At 42.9% G+C, this 20793-nt stretch overlaps 1 protein-coding gene across 3 annotated transcripts in view; it reads right to left on the bottom strand.

Annotated features, from left to right (window-relative positions):
- Window positions 1-3044: 3044 nt before the first annotated feature.
- SRC (SRC proto-oncogene, non-receptor tyrosine kinase) overlaps window positions 3045-20793 on the bottom strand; it is a 257634-nt gene continuing 239885 nt past the window's right edge. The window contains exons 13-14 of one of the 3 annotated variants that reach the window (XR_015297608.1): window positions 6898-8878; window positions 3045-6858 (exon numbers count right to left, since the gene is read on the bottom strand). Coding sequence is in view for 2 of the 3 variants with exons in the window: in XM_086932231.1 (XP_086788357.1) it covers window positions 8670-8878 (209 nt within the window). In the remaining variant the exon portion in view is untranslated. Of the gene's footprint in view, window positions 8879-20793 lie in introns of all 3 variants that reach the window. The other 2 variants (XM_086932231.1, XM_086932230.1) reach the window with 2 other exon arrangements.

The raw sequence follows: 20793 nt of genomic DNA, 5'->3' as shown, positions 1-20793 counted from the left end.
ATCTCACAGGTATGGTCCCTTTTGGGGATGATGGTCTACTGCAGACAGTGGATTTTGCATTACGGCACTACTATCAGACAATTGCAAGATCTTTTGCAGAAAGACTCCCCTCAACATTTGCCTTGGTCCAACGAGGCACAGCAAGCATTTGCATCTCAAAGCTTTCCTACTTGCATTAAGTTTACATGATTATTCAAAGCCTTTCACATTGTACTGAATTAAGGATTCCGGATCAGAACCACAGTGACAAGAAGAAAATGAATCTATTATCATTGCTCTTGATACTGTAGGCATAGGGCTGCCTTCGCACAGTAGTCGCTGCTGTCCATCTCACTGAGGCATATGAAAATATAGTGCTTGGCTCGTTTCTCACTGTTGCTGTGCTCACACAGTTATTGACGATGAAAACGCAACACCTTTCTTAATCAAAATATGGAATTCTGTTGTTGTCCACAGCTCACATAACACCCGTAAGATGTCCTGTCTTGAACCCTGCTTTTCTTTTTCCCCACCACTCTTAACGTGGAGCCTCACAATTGCGTTCTAGTGTCTACCCACCAAATCAAGTCTTGTTTTGATGTTACAGATGCACATCTGCTCAACTGTGACCTTGTATTTTAGGATGTTGGAGATAACAAATACTCCCAGGTTGATGGATACACTGAGTGCATCCTGCAGGACATTGAGATTTGTGCTTTATCTAACATTATTTCTGCTCAGGTTGTTGAATTAATTGCTTTTGGTGTTACCCACAACTTTGGGCTTCTCTGGGTGCAGTGGGGATTCCTTATTTCAGCCGGGGTCCCTACCAAAAAGGGATTTTATTTTAAAGGTTTACTTGACACGCCACTTGCGGTCTAAAATTGATATGGCGGGGAGGGCTAGCTAAAGAAAAACCCTCTCTGATCAAGAAGCCAAAAGGGCCACCTTGCCTCTCAATTCTGAAGAAGCTTTATGAATCCTTTCTGTCATCTTTTAAGAGGTTGTCACATTACAAGAATGTGCAACTGCTGTTGACAAGAATACCTGGTTAAAATAGGACTGTAAAAGGAACACAAATGGAGTGTGGCGTAACGCAAAGGAGAGTGAGTGCCCCTAAATTGCTGCTCCCTTCCAGTTTCATTGCGTTGTCCACAAAAGCAAAGACAGAATGATCCATGCAGTGAACATCCACTGGTTTGGCCTCTTACTTGCTTTCATTTCGACTATGTGTTTTCCAGAATTGAAGGTTATCCATGTGCCCAGGCCATTGCAATTACTGTAGCAAAAAAAAGTGTTAAGGGATTTTATACCACGGTTCCATATATCCCCTTCAGCTAGGGAGTGACAAAGGGACCTATTTTGTGTCATCTGTTAAGAGACTGTGTAAACCTCTATAAATCAAGCAAGACTTTCATTGTACTGAACACTTGGTCTTCTCGGAAAGTTGAAAGGTTTAATTTCACTCAAACACAAAATAGCTAAGATTGTTTTGAAATGCAGCTGAAGTGGACCAAAGCTTTACCCTGGCACTCTGTTCAATTTGAGCCATTAATACTTACAAAATAAACTGAGTCATCACGAGCCATTGATTGGGGTGACCAACCCTCCTCACCTTGATTGGCAACCAAATGATTATTTGACTCTGCAATGTTACAAAATACTACCTTGCGGTCTCAACAGATTCACTTCTCAGACAGAAGCTGCACTGCCCACATGCCTGACCATAGATTGCCATGAACTGCAGCCTGGTGACCGAGTCAATACATGATTCCATCAGACGTTACTGCTACAACCCTGTTCCTGATGCCCTTTTTCAAGACCTGCTCACAAAAAAAGGAAGTGTGTAAGACGGGCTGCCTGGATTCACAAATTGTACTGCGACCAGCCCTCCAAACCGAAAGACACTGGACATGTGAGGCAGGTCACCCCTTCTCCTGTTCTGGATCAACAAGAAGGCTCTGCACCTGCTGCATAACCAACTGCTATCTTAACTGCTTACATCAGGAACAAACACTCCCTCTGCTTATACATTTTTATGAGCGACATTAACAGAATAGCAATATTCCTTGTACTGGATATCTATCAATTTGCCATTTGATTCTAATGGAGGAGACTTCATAGTCCAGATCTTGTATGGCAGGCAAGAAAAATGCTGCGAACAGCTTGCACATGGGCATATCGTCCCCGGATGGGATAGTGTCACCTCGCAGTTCCTAGCCGCAAGCCCAGAGTTACCCCTGTAGGACGAACAGCTTGTGCCAGCTGCAATTCATCTTGGTCACACTGCCCATCGTTGCATTTGTGAAATTGGAAGTGGCAGCATCATAAATGGGTATCCCTACCAGCTAAAACTGACCTGAACGTTCATTCTAAACTCTCTTCCAGAGTAAGGTTTACCTGAAGTAGCACAGGACGCATTTTTCGAGTGTGTAAGTGGTTCCTGCACCTTGCTACCCAAAGAGTGGTCTGGATCTTGTTATACTGCTGATGGTGTCCTTGCCATCAAACAATACAGAGGTCTTTCACCATCCAAATATGCAGATTTGTATACAGATGTGGTTCCAGAACCACCCAAAAACATTTCTACATGTGGCGCTGCAATCGTAATCATTAAGTGTGATAAAAAAGGTCAAGCTAAAGTTATCAACGAGATGGGCATTTTGTTTTTGATAATCCAAAACCTACCATTCTCACATATCTGGCAACATTTTGTTTATTACATTTTACTCTATTTTTCTAATTTGGTTTGGAATTGTTATTATTTTGCCTCTTGACTGTTACTGTCTTGATACTGGAACAATCCTTCACCCATTGTCCTTAATTAAGCTGGTCTATGTGCAATAGCTAGCAGGGCGATGAGCTCAAGTTCATTTTGTGGATTTGAGGGTGTACTCTTACAAGGGTTGCAATAGTTCCTTGAAGTGGGTAGTCACCCACTCTAAATAATTATATAATTTCTTACAGAGATTCTTTAACATAACCTGAAAAACAAAGAAAGAACTGAAACCAAAAGCAGCAAATAGTTACAAGTGGACAAAAAAATTACAACATCAACAAAGAAATGTATAAGCATTATTAATATCCTTTAATTATTGCTACAGCATATACATTAGTCATACAAAGCAGCAAAACCAGTGTTTCGTTACCGCCAGACTCCTCCCGGCCTATAAAAAAGTTGGTAGGGTAAATACTTTAACAGTTTTTACAAATCATATGTACACCAGGCCATGATGGCCTATTCTCCTCTCTGCAGTCCTTAAACAGGTTAAGACAAAACAAATTCAGTTCCCCACAGTTGTATGTACTTAAAAATATTCATATGTACAGGTAGAAAGTATGCAAAGGGTTTATTGGCACAATATGCAGGAGGCCACCAGAGCCTACCTGTTCCCTTTCAGCAATAGGAAAGACACCGCTTCCACACATTGCAAGCATTAAACTTGCGTGAAAATAGAAAGCTGGAGGAATTGAGCTGCATGCTACATTAAAAAGAAAGTAAGACCCAACTAGAAAATGTAAATGCACACTGCATTCCTTGCAGAGTTCTGACTCTGCGGGGAACGCATGGACCGAGTCCGTGAGCTCCAAGCTGGGAGAGGTATACCAACAGGATGCTTGTATTCAGTTGAAGCCAATTTCCCCATTCAGAGACCTCCTTTAATGGGAACGTTGAATGAAGCAATGTGGACACTAGGACTACAGCAGCAAAAATTGACAGAGGAAGACCCAAGTACCATGTTCGCAGGGTTAACTATCGCTCACGACGTAAACAAAATGATACCTGCGGCATTTATTTGAAAGATGAGCTGTTTGATTCTTAAGCCACCTGGCTGTCAGGGCAGGTCACTCTTTCTACAAACCCTTATACATCATTGCACTGTTTCCAGCAGCAGGAAAGGAGAAGAGAAAACAACCGTACCAAACAGACGCTTGCTACAAAGATCTATGGCTTGTGGTGGCTCAATGTGCACCCATGTGCTTTTTCCCTTGCATGGAACTGCACCTGCATCATAGGGCACCTACATTAGGCATCTGTACCTCGCCCAATGGAGCATACACTTGTCTGTGAAAATGCCTGTTATCGCTTTCATTCCCTATGATCATGCCTTGATGCAATACTTTGTCGTACATGGTAATCTCTTTGTGAGTTATAATATCAGAACTAGCTATAAATACCTCCTAAAGCACCTGAAATTATGTATTTTTTCTCTGCTTATTAGACAAACTTGCTTGTAAAATTGTGTGCACAAATGTCGGTTCTGTTCATACTGTAAGTGCCTTTGCTCCTAAGGCAGGACAATGGACAAAGGGTTCATCATCAACTAGATATCACCCGAATGGCAATTGGTTAGGGAGATTTTCACCTCTATTGTCTAAAGCACATCTACCCTAGTAATAGACACTTTGTACACACTTCAAAGCTATTCCATGTTAGGGAGAGAGAGTCTTTCAACTCTGAGCCACAGGTTCCATCATGCTCTTGCTAGACTTAGAGTAGTTTTCCTCTCTGAGCCACTGGCGCGGATTGATCCCAGACTACCAGAGAGTGTTTCCAACCCTAGATCATGGATGGTCATTGAGCCCTTGCTTGGCTTAGAATATCTTTCCTCTCTTGGCATCTGGAAAATTTCGAGAGCAAGGTTCAGAGGTAAGATACTGTTACCAGTCGCTAAATGCTCTGTGAATTCAGAGCAAACAGATTATCTCGGATACATTTTTAGTAAATAGTCATAGAACAACAAGAAGGCACCAAAAACACTACAACCCCACATTGTTGATGGTGCTAATGGAAGGCAATCAATCGACAAATCTCCAGTGCTGTGCATGTACCATATATATATATTTGCCACAGCCTGGGAGGAGCTGGGATGGGTGGAAAAATCTCTTTCTAGATAGGAGTCACCTGCCACTCACAGAGCTCAGAGAGTTTGGTGGATGCAGACATTGGACTATTTCAATTTTAAGATGCTCTGCAGATTGAGAACTTACATGTTTTATTCCGATCTGAAGGATTATTCAGTACAAGTAAACCGGTAAGTCACCGATAAGACCTCACCCGTAGAAGGAATCGACGCTCACCACGTGGCTGCACTGGAAGGGACACAAATGCAATGTGCCATTAAGCTCTTTGAAGGGTACCAGAGAAGACAAACACAGATGCTTTAGGAGTCCATGCAACCAACATGTTGCACTAAATAACACAAAGTTTTGCACTAGCATTGTTGACAGATTTTAAAATTGTTCAGTCTGATGCGGTCTGCTCTAAACCTTGGGAAGTTCACCAAGAAAAGACCTCAGTAGGGTTCATAAAAGTCTTATCATGAAGTACAAAAACAAAGATCCGAGAGTGCAGCAACTAAAAACTTAATGTGTGAGCACCACACTCAAAAGCACGTAGACAGAAACACACACCTAACAGCAAAAAAAAAAAAAAGAGGAAGAAAAAGCGAGAGGTACTGAGGCATTGCAGGCATGCAAGTCTTAGTAACCCACCCAAAAAGCTACAAGGTATCATACCCTGGAAATCCCTGATAAGAAAACCAGCAGCACTTGCTTGACTCATGGGGAGGTTCAGCACGAGAGCAGAAACCAGAAGAGATGGATTTCCAATGTAAGAATTCAGGTAATCCCCCCCAACACTTGGGCAGCCATGGAAGACTGATGCCACAACGAGCTTCCCTGCTGCTGGCAGGCGCCACAACCACAGTTCCGGAACAAAGACCATATTTGTACCTCCGCTACAACCACCAGGCTTTCCACGGAAGACAGGCATTGTAGCACATTTGTTGTCCACCAATTATTGTTACAATGTCACAACTAAAAAGTATGGTTTACCATCGACACGTTGCAACACTAAAAACGTTCTCCTTTGTCGATAGATTAATAAAAACAAACGAAAAAATAACAGGTTGGGCCTGGATGATCGGTAGTATAAAGAGCTTGTTCCTCACAGCATTTGCTTCAGTGACACCAGAACTATCATGACTAAGAGAGTCACGCAGTAGAAACTTTATATAAAACCTGCTTCCCCTACGTCAGCAGATACCTCATTCATTACGGAAGACTAGCAACTTATCTTTCTATTCAGAGAGAGGATATTCATTGCGAAGCCAGTACCCGGGAATGTTTGTACACACATTGGCACTCATGCTCATTTAAGCATATGTGGATGTAAAAAGACATAGGTTTTTAAACTTAACGTTAAAAGTAGCAACTTGATCGCCTTTTCGTGAGTTTTTTTTTTATTGCATATACCTTCCTACCTCCACTCTGCTCCGAGCCTTTCTTAAGCCATCTAGGTGTATTTTCCGGAAGCCAGAAGTTCACTATTTCCATCTGGACATACCAGCAGATATCTTTACCATTGCCTTCATCTTCCTCGCTCCCATTCTAGTGCATGTGATGGCAGAAAAGGATAATATTGCTTGCAAATGTACTTGCTGGATAGTGGGATCAAACCATTTCCAGTTCAAAAGTCTCACTAAGTGAAGTGATCACCACTCTGCTGCCCTAAAAGACCTCACCAGCTTGTTGGACCCAGTCACTAGTGGCCACTGATGCAAGCCCCTTTTAGGAGCAGCGTTTCCGGACAAGAAACCTTCATCCTCACAGATGTGCACTCTGTACCAAAAAACCCACCCCTACCACCCAAAGAAACTTCACAAAATGGTCATGTGAGAATGGTTTTAAAAAAAATCGTAGGAACTTGTATACAATTTTTGCACATTTCACTTTAAACTATCTCAGTCTCCTGCCTTCCTCTCTTTAACTGAAGGAATGCCATTGCTGTACACTTCACTTCCTCATTTATTAGGCAGCACCAACCTGGTCATGCGACTCCCACTTCTTTGATGGCAGAGATGATGTGTTGTCCACCTTGGTGGTTGAGCAGGCCATATATGAAACTATATCAACCTTGGTGGTTGAGCAGGCAATTCTTGGAATAATATCAACCTTGCCGGTTGAGCAGCCGGCCATACTCTAGCAGTTCCTTGGGCGCCCAAGGCTTGAAGTCCCAGGGGGGAGATGGTGTACAGCTCTAGAAGAAGGGCCATTTTAGCATACCACCGACAGCAGGGAATGGCCGGCAGGGTGGCAGCTGTAAGTCCCAGGTCTTTGCATAGGGCAGTGATAAGTGGCAGGGAATGAAGGCACCAAAACATTCATGAAGTAAACTATACACAGTTGTTTGCCACTGGGTACTCCAAGCTGCTGGTTCAAACCGTAGCTAGAGGTAGATGTGGCTTGAAAAGAATTTGTCTATCCTGGTCCGAGTCGAACTCACTAACATACCATTTGACTTGGCACCAAGTAGTTTCACTAGCAAATGGAGGAAACAAGTGAAGTTGCTTATAACCCACAAAGATGATCCCTCATACCACTTCAATTACTTGAAGGAGCGTGTGGGGGAAAATCTATCTCGCCTCTCTCTAGTATCTGGTCTATGGATCAAAACCCAAAGTTCACAGGTTTAAGAATTCAAAATCAACTGTTTCAGAGAACAAATATACTTATTTACACACCCAGAACCTGTAAAGTGAGCAGCTGGATTCCCTGCCTCTGCAGGGCGCAGTACAACAATAGTGGGAAACCCACAGAAATCCTAATGTGAAAGGACGTTGAAGTGTCTTTCGGAACCTAGATCTTGTATATCCACTATCCTCCAAAGGGTCTTGGAGGTTGGAGCCAAGAGATGTGGGATCAGATATAACGGAAGACTAATTAAGACATGAGCTTATTATTCACACTTAGACAATATCAACAGTACCCCTTATGGCATGTGATCATATATTTCCTGTCATTTTGTACCAAATATCTTTTTCCATGAACCAAACCATTACCAACCAGACAATGTGGACTGGGTCAGAGGTGTCCCTGACACTGCATGTCTTATTCCATAATTACATCTGTTCCCCATATTGTTACATGCCCCCCACCTCCAGACACGAATACCTTGATGGAATGTTTCATCAGTCACAAGACTCACCAGAAGGCATTATTAAAAAGAAATGGGTCTGCAGAGGAAATGCCTCTACTGTGAGTGGAAATTAGAGAGAAAATCACTCTACTTCCATATCATGTACCTCATTACACCCATCACAAAGACCCTAGTGAGACCCAATGGCCCGCAGGACAGGAACGTTACTATTCGGGGCTTTTGGGTAGTCATACATCTGTACAGCCTGCGAGTAGCGTGCCTTCTCATCGTACCACTGACATAGCACCGGAGCACATTCGGCACACATCCAAGATGCTCCAATCAAAGTTTTCTTCCACGTGCTGGAATTTTTCCACAGAAGGGTCATGCCCTCGTTACCAGTTAACCACCACAGGAGACCACAGGAGACCCCTTCTTTTTTAATGCAGTTGATTGACCAATATAATGTCCTCTGGAACCAGCAATGATAGACCCATGTGTTCAGGTAAGCAAAAATGAACTTTAAACTAGGAATTGTCTTTTCCTCTCTTTGTTTAGGTCCAATGTCTTGTGCAAATAGAAAAAAAATGAAATATTAAAAGGAATATATGGTGAATAAATGAATGTATGGAGCACCCACATTATTTGGAGCAAAGAAGTGCTGCTTGTCACGGAGGAGCCAACGCACCGTGACCTGAGAAGGGTTCTTGAAATGTACCGGCCAACATGAGATACAAAAAATACGAGTCTTGGTACCAGTCTCTGAGGTCTAAAGGTTCTCCCCGGGCTGGTATTGCGGCTCTGTTGCTGTGAAATAGTCCTCCAGGAAAGCCTGCAGATACTCAAAAGTGTGCCTCTCCTCTGGGTCCTTCCTCCAGCACTGGCACATAAGATCGTGCAGGGATTCTGGGCAGTCAGGTGGGCAAGGCATCCGGTAACCACGCTCTACCTGATCCAGGACTTCTCGGTTCACCATACCTGCAACCCAAACATAAGAGAATCTTAGAAGCGGAGGACAACCGCATTGACAGGCTATAGCATGAACCCATGGCAACCAGATATACACAGGTAAACAATAAGTCAGCACATCCAGGTCTACCAGCAACTCTGCTTATTGCAATGCTTTTTGGTTGCAAGCTAGTAGCATCAGGGACCCGCCAACATGAATCATCTGCAAATCATCTCTACCACTTTTTAATAGTAGATGTTAACCTCCACCAAATTTTGGTCACAGGGAGGCCTTTCAGTGAACCCAACTCCAGGCTCCCTTACATCCTGCCATTCTAATCCTCAAATGGTTTCCCAGTCCACTGAAAATGCATGGTTTAGATATCCAATTTAAACACTTGTTTCAGCCACACAAAAGCTGCCCTGCCCTTCACAATTGTGTCTGATGTATTGACTTCTACCTTAGCCCGATTTATGGGTGCAACTACGCAACTTCATGGCAACCTTAGGCCACACTCGTCCCACATAAGCACAGAGTCCAAATGCAGAGGTACCAACTTGGGAGTGAGATATTCACTGGGGGCAGAATTGGTGTTTGCATCCATTCTGAATGTAGTATCAGTAACATCCTATTAATGTAATACCACATGCGCAGAAGAGAGCACAATATGAAACATCAGATAATGGTTCATCCTCTTGCTCAGAGTTAGACACTTGATGGGGACCCTGAAAGCCCCCACGCAAGGTTGGTGCAGTCAGAAGGCAAACATTGTGGGGATGTTCAGGACCTCCCTTAAATGGCTGGTACCTTTACTACGCCCCTGCCACACGGCCATTGTCGGTGCAGTGGGACCCTGCTTCCCATCAGGAGGACAGCCCCATTCTTCCTTACAGAGGGTTTGCTGGGACCCCCATTGCTTTGCGCTGCTGTGTACAGTAAACAAGTGTCATTTCCTAAGTGAGGACCAAAAGGTTTCCCCAATGCTGGGTGCAATGTCGACTCTTTTCATTCGTACAGGTTGTGTGCAATTCCTCTCCCTTTATCCCCTATGTTCACCTAGGATCGTCCGGCATCTTTCTCCATCTTATCCTGCTGAACCAGCTCAGTGAGATGATTCAGATGTACAGATATCTGTACAAGTTCCAAGTCACAGATGAAATTCAAGGCCCCCCCCTCATGGGACCAGGGACACCTGCAGACAAACGCAACAATTAACATTCTGCTAACAACCTGTATTTGTGTGCTGTGCAATTTCAATGTTAAAGTGCCCATTATAATGGCTGTACAAGGATATTATTTTATATTGGGGCACATGGGACGACCAATGTCAGACAACCCTGAATAGAGAGAGCTCATGCGCAACCAGCACCTGTGTGCCCCTTTAATACCAACCCCCCTGAATAACACCCTTTCCCAGAGTGTGAAGGAATACATCTTTTAGGGGACTCTCATAGGATTTTGCAGAGTCACACCTAACCAAGTCAATTAACCAAAGGTCACATATTTGCTTGTAATAAACTTGACTTTTATTATGTCTTATACATTTTAAAGTCGAGTTGAAATTGTCGAGTTAATAATGTGAGGTCTTATAATTACATATGAAAGTTCCCAAAATCTTGAATTTTAAAAGGTGTTTTTTATTGCATGCATTTTTTAATTTCTCAAACTATATCCTAATAACCGCTTAGTACTCGCTTACACTTCCCATGCCTGAACCCTTAAAACCCTACGCTATGCTTTCATGCTATCCTTTCCCGAACCCTAAAACATTCCTCACCACCCCTTAACGCTACCCCTTCGTAAACTCCAAATGCACCTACATGCATCCTAATGCTACAAATCCATGAACCCTACCAACCCAATACTACCCCTTTATAAACCTTCCTTGAACCCTAACACACCTCGCTACCCCTAACCATTGCCTGAGTGCTAAAAGTCCCTTACTACCCCCTACTGCTACCCTTCCCCGACCCTAAAAAACCCTTAAATTCCCCCCACTGCTACCCATCCCTGAACCCTAAAAACTCTTTCAACCCTTTTGTAAATATGTAAATGTGGGGTACTTGTAAAGCACACTGTTACTCTAACCGAGTGTCCTGGCGCTGCAGACCGCTGGGGAACCCGTCCTGGTTTTCCCTGTGAGATGGTCCCTTTCTGGGTATCTCCAGGGTGAAACCAGGCATCCCCGGCGTCTGTGGGAGGCCGTTGTAGAGATGAGGCAAGCTTAATGCCCAGAGTTACCGAGTGTGTTCCCTGGTTAGAGTAGGCACCGAGGCGAGAATTATCGAGTCCGTTTGACCCAGGTCCACGACCATGCCTCGTCGGGAATTGAACCCTTGTCCCGGGCCGTTCTCTGCTTACAGGTCTGCCGCCTCTAACCAGTGAGCCACACCTCGCCTTTTAATCTACCCATCCCTCACAGCTAAAATAGTAATGTTGCACTTTCCCTCAGTACTAAACACTTTGCACTGGCCCTCTGCCCCTTTCCCCACCTCCCTGTAAATGCTTTTCTCTATTTAAGCAGGATACTCCATACCCTTGCTCCCAGTATACTTCTCTTTGACCGATAAGGTATGACGTTTTTTGTTGCCCCAATTTTTTCATTCTATTTTTTTATTAGACAATATTTTTGAAACTGTACATTTGCAGTCTGTTTTTCATCCCCACAATATGCCTACTGCAAATCATTTTAATAAGCTCCAAATATTTGTTTTTTTTCACTACAAATCAAACTGCTCGTCTGTGAAGAATATACATGGATGGATTCAGATATCTATGAGCAAAAGTGACTGCCGTCCAATAGTTCTCCCTCAGTGAGAGTGCACTCAGCTCTGTGGGAACTCATTAATCAGTACTTCCATTTTCTCTTCCCAAACTGTGGTCTGAAGTTCCCTTCTTTCGACAGATGACCAAATTTACCAACCACAAACCTTCACAAACTACTGTAGTACCTATGAGCAGTGGCGGCTCCTCCGCTAAGGCAGAGAAGCGAGGCCCCACTGCTCAAAAGGAAAAATAAAATTATAATAACGTAACATTATCATTTTCTTTTCCTTATTGCAGTCAATGGCGAGGCTGGACATAGCAGGGGGAGGAGTGGTTTGCACTCCCTAAGTGCTCATGGCTGTTTAGCCGGCCATCTTGCATCTTCCCCACTAGGTTGCATTGCACTGCAGCATTGTGATTGGCTCAGGGGTGCCTGTGTGTCTGGCTGCCTCCTGCTGCCAGCCGGGACTGGTGACAGGAAGAAGGAAGAGGACGGGGGAGAGGAGGCAGCCGGTCGTTTCAGGTCATTCTTTTTTTTTCATCCCCCCCTCCTCTCCACCACCACCAAACCCCCCCCCCCCTTCCCACTACCCCAGTCTGGTAGCAGCCGCTACTGCCTATGAGGCTCAACATAATTTTACTGAGATTCCTCCAGAACCACTATCTGCACCATTTTCCAAAGAACTTCACTATGCCTTCTGCACAACTGCTGTAGTAAGACCAAAACTGAAGGTGTAGTGAGACTAAACTGAAGGTGTAGTGAGACTAAACTGAAGGTTGCGGACACAAATCTCAATTTAGTCTTCAATTTCCTAATTTCAACAGAAACCTGGTTCAAAGGCACTTCACAAAATATATTTCACCTCCTGCTTCCTTAAAATACTTTATCCTCCAATGTGATCGATGAGACAGACCTTTCGGAGGGATAGCCATTATTCATAAATCATTCTCTGTAAAATGAATCCTGTAAATTAATATTCTTCTTTTCGTTGCTTACTTCCGGAAATTTCTGGCAATATTGTACTAGCAATCAGATAAAATGCAATTTTTTGGCACTCAGGTGACAATATTCTGTTGGAGGAATGTATGCAGCAAGTGACGAATTAACTGATTATCTCTGACATTTTCCTTCGTTGGGATAGCTAACAATGCAACGGTTTGTTTGCTCGATTAGTTCATTCCAGAAAATGATACTGTGCAACACGGCCACAAACATGAAACAGCAAAGGCTCCATACCCGACTCAATTTCGAAGAGTGCAATAATGATTGCAGATAATCGTATGTCAGTGGACTAGTTGTATTACTTATGGATCAATTTCACTTCATCAATTATTTGGTGTAACAGCGTAGGCGTTAGAGGATCATCCTGCTATAAGGCACAGCCAAAATGACAATGCCTCAACAGCTAATTTCCAATACCTGCTTTAGAAACCTCTTGATAACCTCACTCGTTTTTTGAAATGCAAAAGGAAAAGCAGGAAACCTTCTGTTCCATGGATTTCAAAGTACCTCTTTGAGGAAAGAACTCATTGGTAAAAAAATCTCCATCCCCTTCTTATCCGACTCGTTTCAGAGTAGCTAGAGGGAGCGACAATGATCACATATAAGGCGAAATCCACCCACTTTAAATAGCTATAAATACTTCCAATAAATGGTCTGATCTTTTGTGGGAAAGAATAATATGGTCCCACAAGTAACCTTCAACTTCCACATTTGACAATCTAGAATCAAAATGTGAACCTTCTGTGATTTTCTTCATCGAAAATGTTATTTCCAATTACTCTATTTCAAGTATTTGACTTCATTGCTGGTTGTAACAGGAATTATAAAGCTCCAACAACCGGGCCTCACTTTGCGGAAATCACATCGTCGTGATTTACTTAACACTGTAATCAAAGCAAAACTATTGAGCCACTTTTCAGATGTGGTGACTAGAAGCATATCCAAAGAGTTAGCAAGTCAGAACTGACCCCACATGACCACTTTCTTCTTCATTTCATCTTCCTCAAAAGGTGTGCTGTGAGTCTACCTTAAAATGAAACTAGAATCCACCCTCTAAAGTAAGCTTTTCCAGATGATAAATATCCTAACAATTATCGACCTGTAGTGGGACTACCATTCCATTGGACGGTGACTCGAAGCTGCGCAGCTATCCCCACATATCCTGGATAATAATATCAACAATTTTAATTTGATTCAGAGGAGGTTTTGACACAGACAGTTTTTCTGCAAGTTGTTTTAACACACTTGGTTTTCTTGACTTGAAATAGTCATGCTTCTAGGCCTTTCAGTGGCTTTTGGCACTGTCAATTATACTTCTCCGATTAACACCTGGAAAGGTCGAAAGGGCATGGATGGGATACTCCTGAATTAGAGTAATTCCTACTAGAGTGGGGTTAGTCTCAATTAAGGGGTCTGTCAAAGTTTCATAGTGTCTACCATACCTTTTAATCTATATATGGACGCACTTCTAGAGCCATCCTTAGGAACTCCGGGTTCCGCTATTGTTAGTATGAAGAAGATAAACAGGCATACCTTAACATCGCGTCCTCTACTCGCCACTACTCTCCAATATGTTGGGAACTGTCCAAAGACAAATGATTACTGACCATTTAAAACTAAAAAAAAATCCACTGATCCATACAATCATTGATTACCTCCTACAATATCCCTAAACAGGAACATACTTATGTGTATAACGATAACTTGTTGCGTTTCACCCTCAACAACATCTCACTATGATCTCAAATTAATGCAATGGCCAAGAGCTTAAACTACCAATTTGGGTTGCTAATGAGTATCAGGCTGTTTATTCCAGGGTAAGAACATAGGACAATAGTACAAGACCTGATTCTCTTCTAAATGGACTATAGTAACCCGTGCCTCAATCACCCTACAAGAAGTACATGTGTTACCTCTTAGGGCAGTTTTACATGCAGCCGAATATTATGGATTTAAGACCTTTCACCATATCACCCCTGGGCTGGGAAGATTTCAATGACTTCCCATTGAAGCTTGTGCCCTGCTAAAATTGGTTTGAATGATCCACAAGGTCGAGCATGTGTCTACACCATTCATATGGCTGAACAATTGAAAATCTCTGGTGAACAACAGCAAACGCTGTTCAGTGCAAACTCCTCACTGCTTCTATGACCAGTCCAGGAGTCATTCATTTTCTGGAAGCACAGCAAGAAAATAGACTTCCCTCCTACCTGTACTAAGCACAACAGTGTGTCCTATATTATTCCATAGAATTTAAAAATCCCTGTTTCACCAGCATTTCAACTACATTTGAGCATAATCTTTATTCTTCCATTGAAGTATAGCTTGGCACCGCTGCTGTGGAACATGTCCTTCACTATGCTTCCCCCATTAACTCATCTTCTCATTGGACTTAACTCAGCAATTTTTATTAAAAAGAATGCTTTTTCCTGACTTGAAGAAAGACTCCAAAACCAGCACTGGCGCCGCTAACAGATCTCGTGTATGAGAGAGCCACTGGCTTTGTCAATGCTTTTTAGCCATGTCAGACAGCAGAGTGGCTAAATAGGGAGAAAAAAAACTGAAAGGATGGGTCCGTCAGGGTGCTTTTTTTTTTTTTACTTTCAGCCTCCCTGCTATGCAAAATGGCTAAAAACAATGACAACGCCAATAGTTCTCTCGTAGGCGAAACCTGTTGGCTATGCCAATGCTTGTTTAATCCTTATTTATGTATCATTTTTAAACAACAAAACAATCAAAAAGTCTCACGGATATGTACAAAAGATCTTTGCATAGTGCTACAATTTAGCTTGTTCAGCGAATATGCCAACGCCATACATCACGTTTTACAATGCAGTCTACATAGCCTGTATTTATATCTACAATATTAAGCAACAGATAAATTGGCAATAACCACCATAACTCTGCAACACAAGGTAAATTTATCTGGGGGTTTGCGAGGGGAAGGTATCTTGAGAAAGCAGGTATGTGCAGAGCCGTCATCTAGCCATCCCTGGATGGGAAGTGTAGGGAAGTGGGTATGCACATATGTCCATATTGTCAGTATTATATATAAAATCATTAATGCTTATATTTAACGGTAGGGCGCGGTCCCCTTCTCCATCTGATCACAACCATGTGCATCGCAAGAAGGGCCAGTGCAATTCATTTCTTGGAGTATTTGGGAATATTTTTAACATTACCCACAAGGTATGAAGGGGGAGGGAGGGAGGGAAATTGAGATCATTTCTATGAGTGTTTGAAAGAGTGAGTCCCAGTAGGCATTGATGGGTAGACAAGTCCAAGGCACGTTATAATAATTTGCAGTGGGATAATTGCAATGAGAACATCTAGAGTCTTCTACGAATCCTATTACAGGTAGCCATGGAGGAGAGTAGTGCATCCTATGTTGGTACTTGAAATGTAGTAACCCGTCTCTACTACTGTGCAAGATTCTTTGAGTTCGTTGACAGCAATAGGTCCATATCACATCAGTAAGATATATGTGTAAATCAAGCTCCCTTCTCGCACTTGAAGTGGATTCTGAGCCTTTGGTTGGTTCGAGAGTTGCATTGTACAGCCTTATAATCAAGCCTCGAGGGCTGTGAAATGAAATGAATCTTTATTGTTCAATTAATTAAAATTGTTACAAAATTCTATCAATGAACAAAAGCTTGTTTAAAATCTCACACAGTTAGATAAGAATAAAAAGACGTTTAAAACGATTAAAATAGTATGGAGGACTATTACTAGAACTATTGTCCGATCTAGCAGTAAGGTGCTGTACATGGGACTTGAGGATAAGTTTTGTCAGTCTCTATTGCTTAATGGCCAACCGAATGCTTTTATAACTCAATTTTCAGTTTCAGTGAGGCTCGGATTGCTTCTGTGAATTTCCCTAGTCGGGCCGCAATTTGAGGTGTTTTAGCGGAGAAGCACAGGTCTGAAACTTCCCTGCAACTTTGTAGGCCAAGCAACCTACAGATGGGGAGAACCAAGCGCTGCCGCTCACTGACTAACTTTGGGAAGCACCACAACAGATGCACGTTGGAGCCAAGATTCACGGTGGTAGCTGCAGAGTCGGCAAGCCACTGAATTGTCCAGCCAGGCACAAGTTGAGCCAAAATCAGTGATGGGCAGAGCGAGAAGTCTCTCACGAAGATGTTGCATTTTATAGCAGTGGTATGCAATTCGTACAAGCCGTGAAGAATGAATGGATCGGTGGCCCAGGTCTTTTGTAGGCACAAAATGTCATTTCCACGAAAATAGTTACTCACTAAACAGTACTTAAGCAGTCTTTTTAAGCCAGCTACATTCCAGGAGATCATGGACAGCTGTGCTTCACCAACTGTTTAGAACCACAACCTAATTTAGAACGACCAATGTTCGTGACCCACCTAGCTTTACTGGACATGAGGCTGGTGATTTTTTTATGGAACTGATGCCTCGTATGGTAAAGCAGCATCATTTACAGACAACACATTTTCCATTTAAAGGCCACTAAATATGGACATACCGTTTTACTTCTAAAACTGCAGTGTAAACAAAGAATAATTTGTGGAAATCGGGGTTCAGTGAATGTGCATCATGTGTCCATCATGAAGTATAGCGTCTTGATCTGTTTTTATCCTATAACAATCTTTTTTTCCATCACACTTCAGAATTACAAAGAACAGTGCTTCAACTTTGCTTTCCTGACTGCTAAATGTGTACAGTTCATTAAGAGGTATTTACATTGTGTTTGTGTTACAAAAAATAAGATGCCACAGCCTTTCCTTTCACACTCACTGTACCCCAGCAAGAATGTCACATAATTCACTTTACTTTCTCTAACTGCAAAGTGAGAGGAGTTTGTAAACAGCAATCCCCAAGTTTGAAAATTAAGCAGCAATTTATCAAAAGAGGTGGCCTGACACTTGACCTCTCTCTTTGAAGCGCAGCAAATGTGCCTAGAAAAACCCAGTATTTAAGAGGCATCTATATTATTGCTTGGACGTTTGCAACCCACCAAAAATTAGCTTGCAACCCACAGTTTTGGAAACACTGCTCTAAGGGAAGGCGACGCAAGAATCAATGTTACTGCAAGGAAATGTAGGCGGGGCCTCCATAAAGTCGGGAAGTATGATTGTAATATCTTCTTTATATGCTAATAAAGGAAAATGCATAACGGAGACTCTCTACCTTTTTCCTTAAATGTATGCAGTGTCAAATATTTCTAGTCAATAGGTAGATATCCCTGAGATTTATAGTTGCATTGTAGTCCCACTCCTCCAGATGCGAGACATCCTCCAGTGTGACAATTTTGAACTTTTGCAACTTTATTAATCTGCTCAAGGCTCACAGGTGTAGCATCACTGAGTGTCTGGTCTGATTTTGGCTCCAGGAAATATACTGAGAAGACTCCCTTGGTTTAGCTGTTCTTTCGGGGCCTTTTCTGTTGCATGTTTGCCTAAGAGGTCATTGGCCTTTTGCTTCAGCCACAACATCTCTGTTGCAATTCTTGCTTTAAGTAGTTCGTTTGATTGAGACCTGAATAGTTGTTCTATAGCCATGTTGCCATGCTGAATGATGTTTAGAGTCCATTTTTCGGAAGGGATTGTTGATTGTTTTCAGTGCTTAATTTGAGTCGGTTGATCCCAGTGCTCAACACCGACACTTAATTGGTTTCCGAAGCTCGGCAGGGCACTTAATTGTCAACACCGCACTTAGGACACTCTGCCACATCGTGGCGCTGCTCACCTAATTTAGAGATGAGCAGAACGGTTGTTTATGAATACAATATACATTCAAAATTGCAAGTACCTGCCTGCCAAGCCATTTCTTTAGCTTTGAGGACCTGGAATATTCTGAACTGTCGCACTTGCAGGCGAAAGAGAGGTTAGTAGTTGTTCTGGCAGCGATGACAAGGGCGATGGGTGATTCAAGCTGCAGTGGCCTCATGGTCAGGGCCCTCGCACTTATTATTTGACAAATTAAGCACTAATTGTTTTTCATTCTTTGAGAAACCCTACGATTCTGCCATGTATGGGTGTTGTTGAGTACAGGGAGAGCCCACATGACAAGTCACTCGCTTGCATGCCCCGGCTGAGCAGCTCCTCTCCCTCCAGCTCCTTCTCGAAAGGACTGCCTTGGTTTGCTGAGGTATTGCACCCGAGATGGTGAGCGTGGAGAGCTGGAATGTGACGTGAAACTGGCGTGGGGGTATGACGACTAGGGCAACGCCTTCTGGCAGTCTTCACGTTGCAGTCAGTCCTCCTTGAAAGAACCATCTAAATTGGACACTTCTGGAACCAACCACAAGATGGCGGAATGATCCACAGAATGGGACTACAGAAAGATTTCACGCTGGAAAACTTTGACACTAGCAAATACTGCATGATCAACTAACATGTTCTACACAGAACCAAAAAAACACGTAAGATGCTGAGCTTTCCCCTTCATTTTTAATAGATCCGACTACACGCTAATGTAACTGAAAACAAGGTCCGAAAAATAAGCCGCAAGACCGTTCCAATGGTTGGTGTCTTGTGGAGAGCTACCTGAAATCATGTAAGATTCTAACTACTGGCATACTCATGGGCAGCTGTGCTGTGAAATTCCAAGGGCTACTTCATCGACAATCTAAAACAGAATTATATATGGTAGCAACACTAGAAATAGGAAAATACAAAATTATGTATTCGAAATAAATTCATTAAAACATTTTTTATAAGGATATTAAATCACAGAAAAACAACCTATATAACATTCTAGCTACAGTCAATCATTCATTCACACATACTTCATTCTAAGGCTTTTTATACATTGTCAGCATACTGAAATGCTTAGATGTCTGACCAAAGACACACACATAATAAATAGTTAGAACATTGAATCTCATGGATTTCTATAATTGTAGGGTGGTTTCCAAGATGTCTCAATGCGCGTTTCGGCAGCACCTCTTGCACCTCTGCCAAAATGTTTAACTTTTGAAGAATTGTGAAATGCTCACACCCTACCATAAAATGGCAAGATAACGCACAACAGACCAATATATGTCAGATTCACACTGTCAAACTAAACATTTTTGAAGACAAGGGGCAGTGACGTCACCCTTAGCAAAGAAATGTTTTCTTTCTGTCCTGCCATTCCATGGTCCTTCTCTTCCTTCCACACACACGTGGGGTGTTGTAGCTCACCATCATCCGTTCTGACAGACCATGGGGGATGTTGCATCTTGCTGCCCTCCATTCAGTCAGACCACTTTGTTTAAATTCATCCCACATAGCTACTTAAACAGGGTGCAGGCTAACAATGCCTCATCTGCCTCAAAACATACCCCAGAAGACTTTTTAAATTGGGGTTTCATTGTCCAATCGGTTACCGTTTACCCCTCACGTGATTGTTTGGCCTGTGCGCTGTGCATGTTCACTTTGCATGTCTGAGCTGATTTCTCGATACTCACAGAAATTGTGCCCAGAAGCGTCCTCCCTATCTCACAACGGGTGAGTAGCTGAACTCATAAAATGTGGGAATACCACCAGTACTTGGTCATTTTCTGAGCATTGCTGTGTTTTTATTTTGTTAATTTGTGTTTAGCTGGAGTAAGTGATGTTCCAATCACTGCCTCTACTGTGTCTATCCCCATCATCCATCACACTCCACCAAGTGCCATTTTGATTGTGCTTCTAGGTCCAAGAGCTTGACACCAGCACATTCAACCAGGGTGCCTTGATCTAAGTGAAGTACCTTGCTAGCTCAGACCTTCACACCGACATCCCTGATCACGATTGCTACATGTTGCCCATCTCCTTGCTTAGCCCTCCTCTTAAGGTCCTCGCGCACGCGGGTAGTCGGGTAAAGGGCAGAGCGGTTAAGGATGCTTTTCCCATTGAGTCCATGATAGCCTGAACTCCTGCCACTGTGACCCAAAATGCCAACCTACACCCCCCCTCCCACCCCAAACAGTGGTTACCTAAAACTGGCCCATGAACATGGCACTACTGATATTCCCGAACCCAACCAGGAATCCTTCAGTAGCTAATCCCCAGAGGGTCCCCCCCACCTCACCCTAGTGAATAGTGACACACCTGGGTCCTCTGCAGAATCTGACCATAATTATTCTGTTTTTGTTTGCAAAGTGCCTCTTCCAGTGGGAAACAGTGTCACTTTCAGAAGTTGCCAGCCTGCTGTGTTCCAGACCACCAGCTTGCCAGG

The sequence above is a fragment of the Lissotriton vulgaris genome, chromosome 7, assembly GCF_964263255.1.
Source record: "Lissotriton vulgaris chromosome 7, aLisVul1.2, whole genome shotgun sequence".
Taxonomy (NCBI): Eukaryota; Metazoa; Chordata; class Amphibia; order Caudata; family Salamandridae; genus Lissotriton; species Lissotriton vulgaris.
This window is presented reverse-complemented; position numbering and strand designations above follow the sequence as displayed.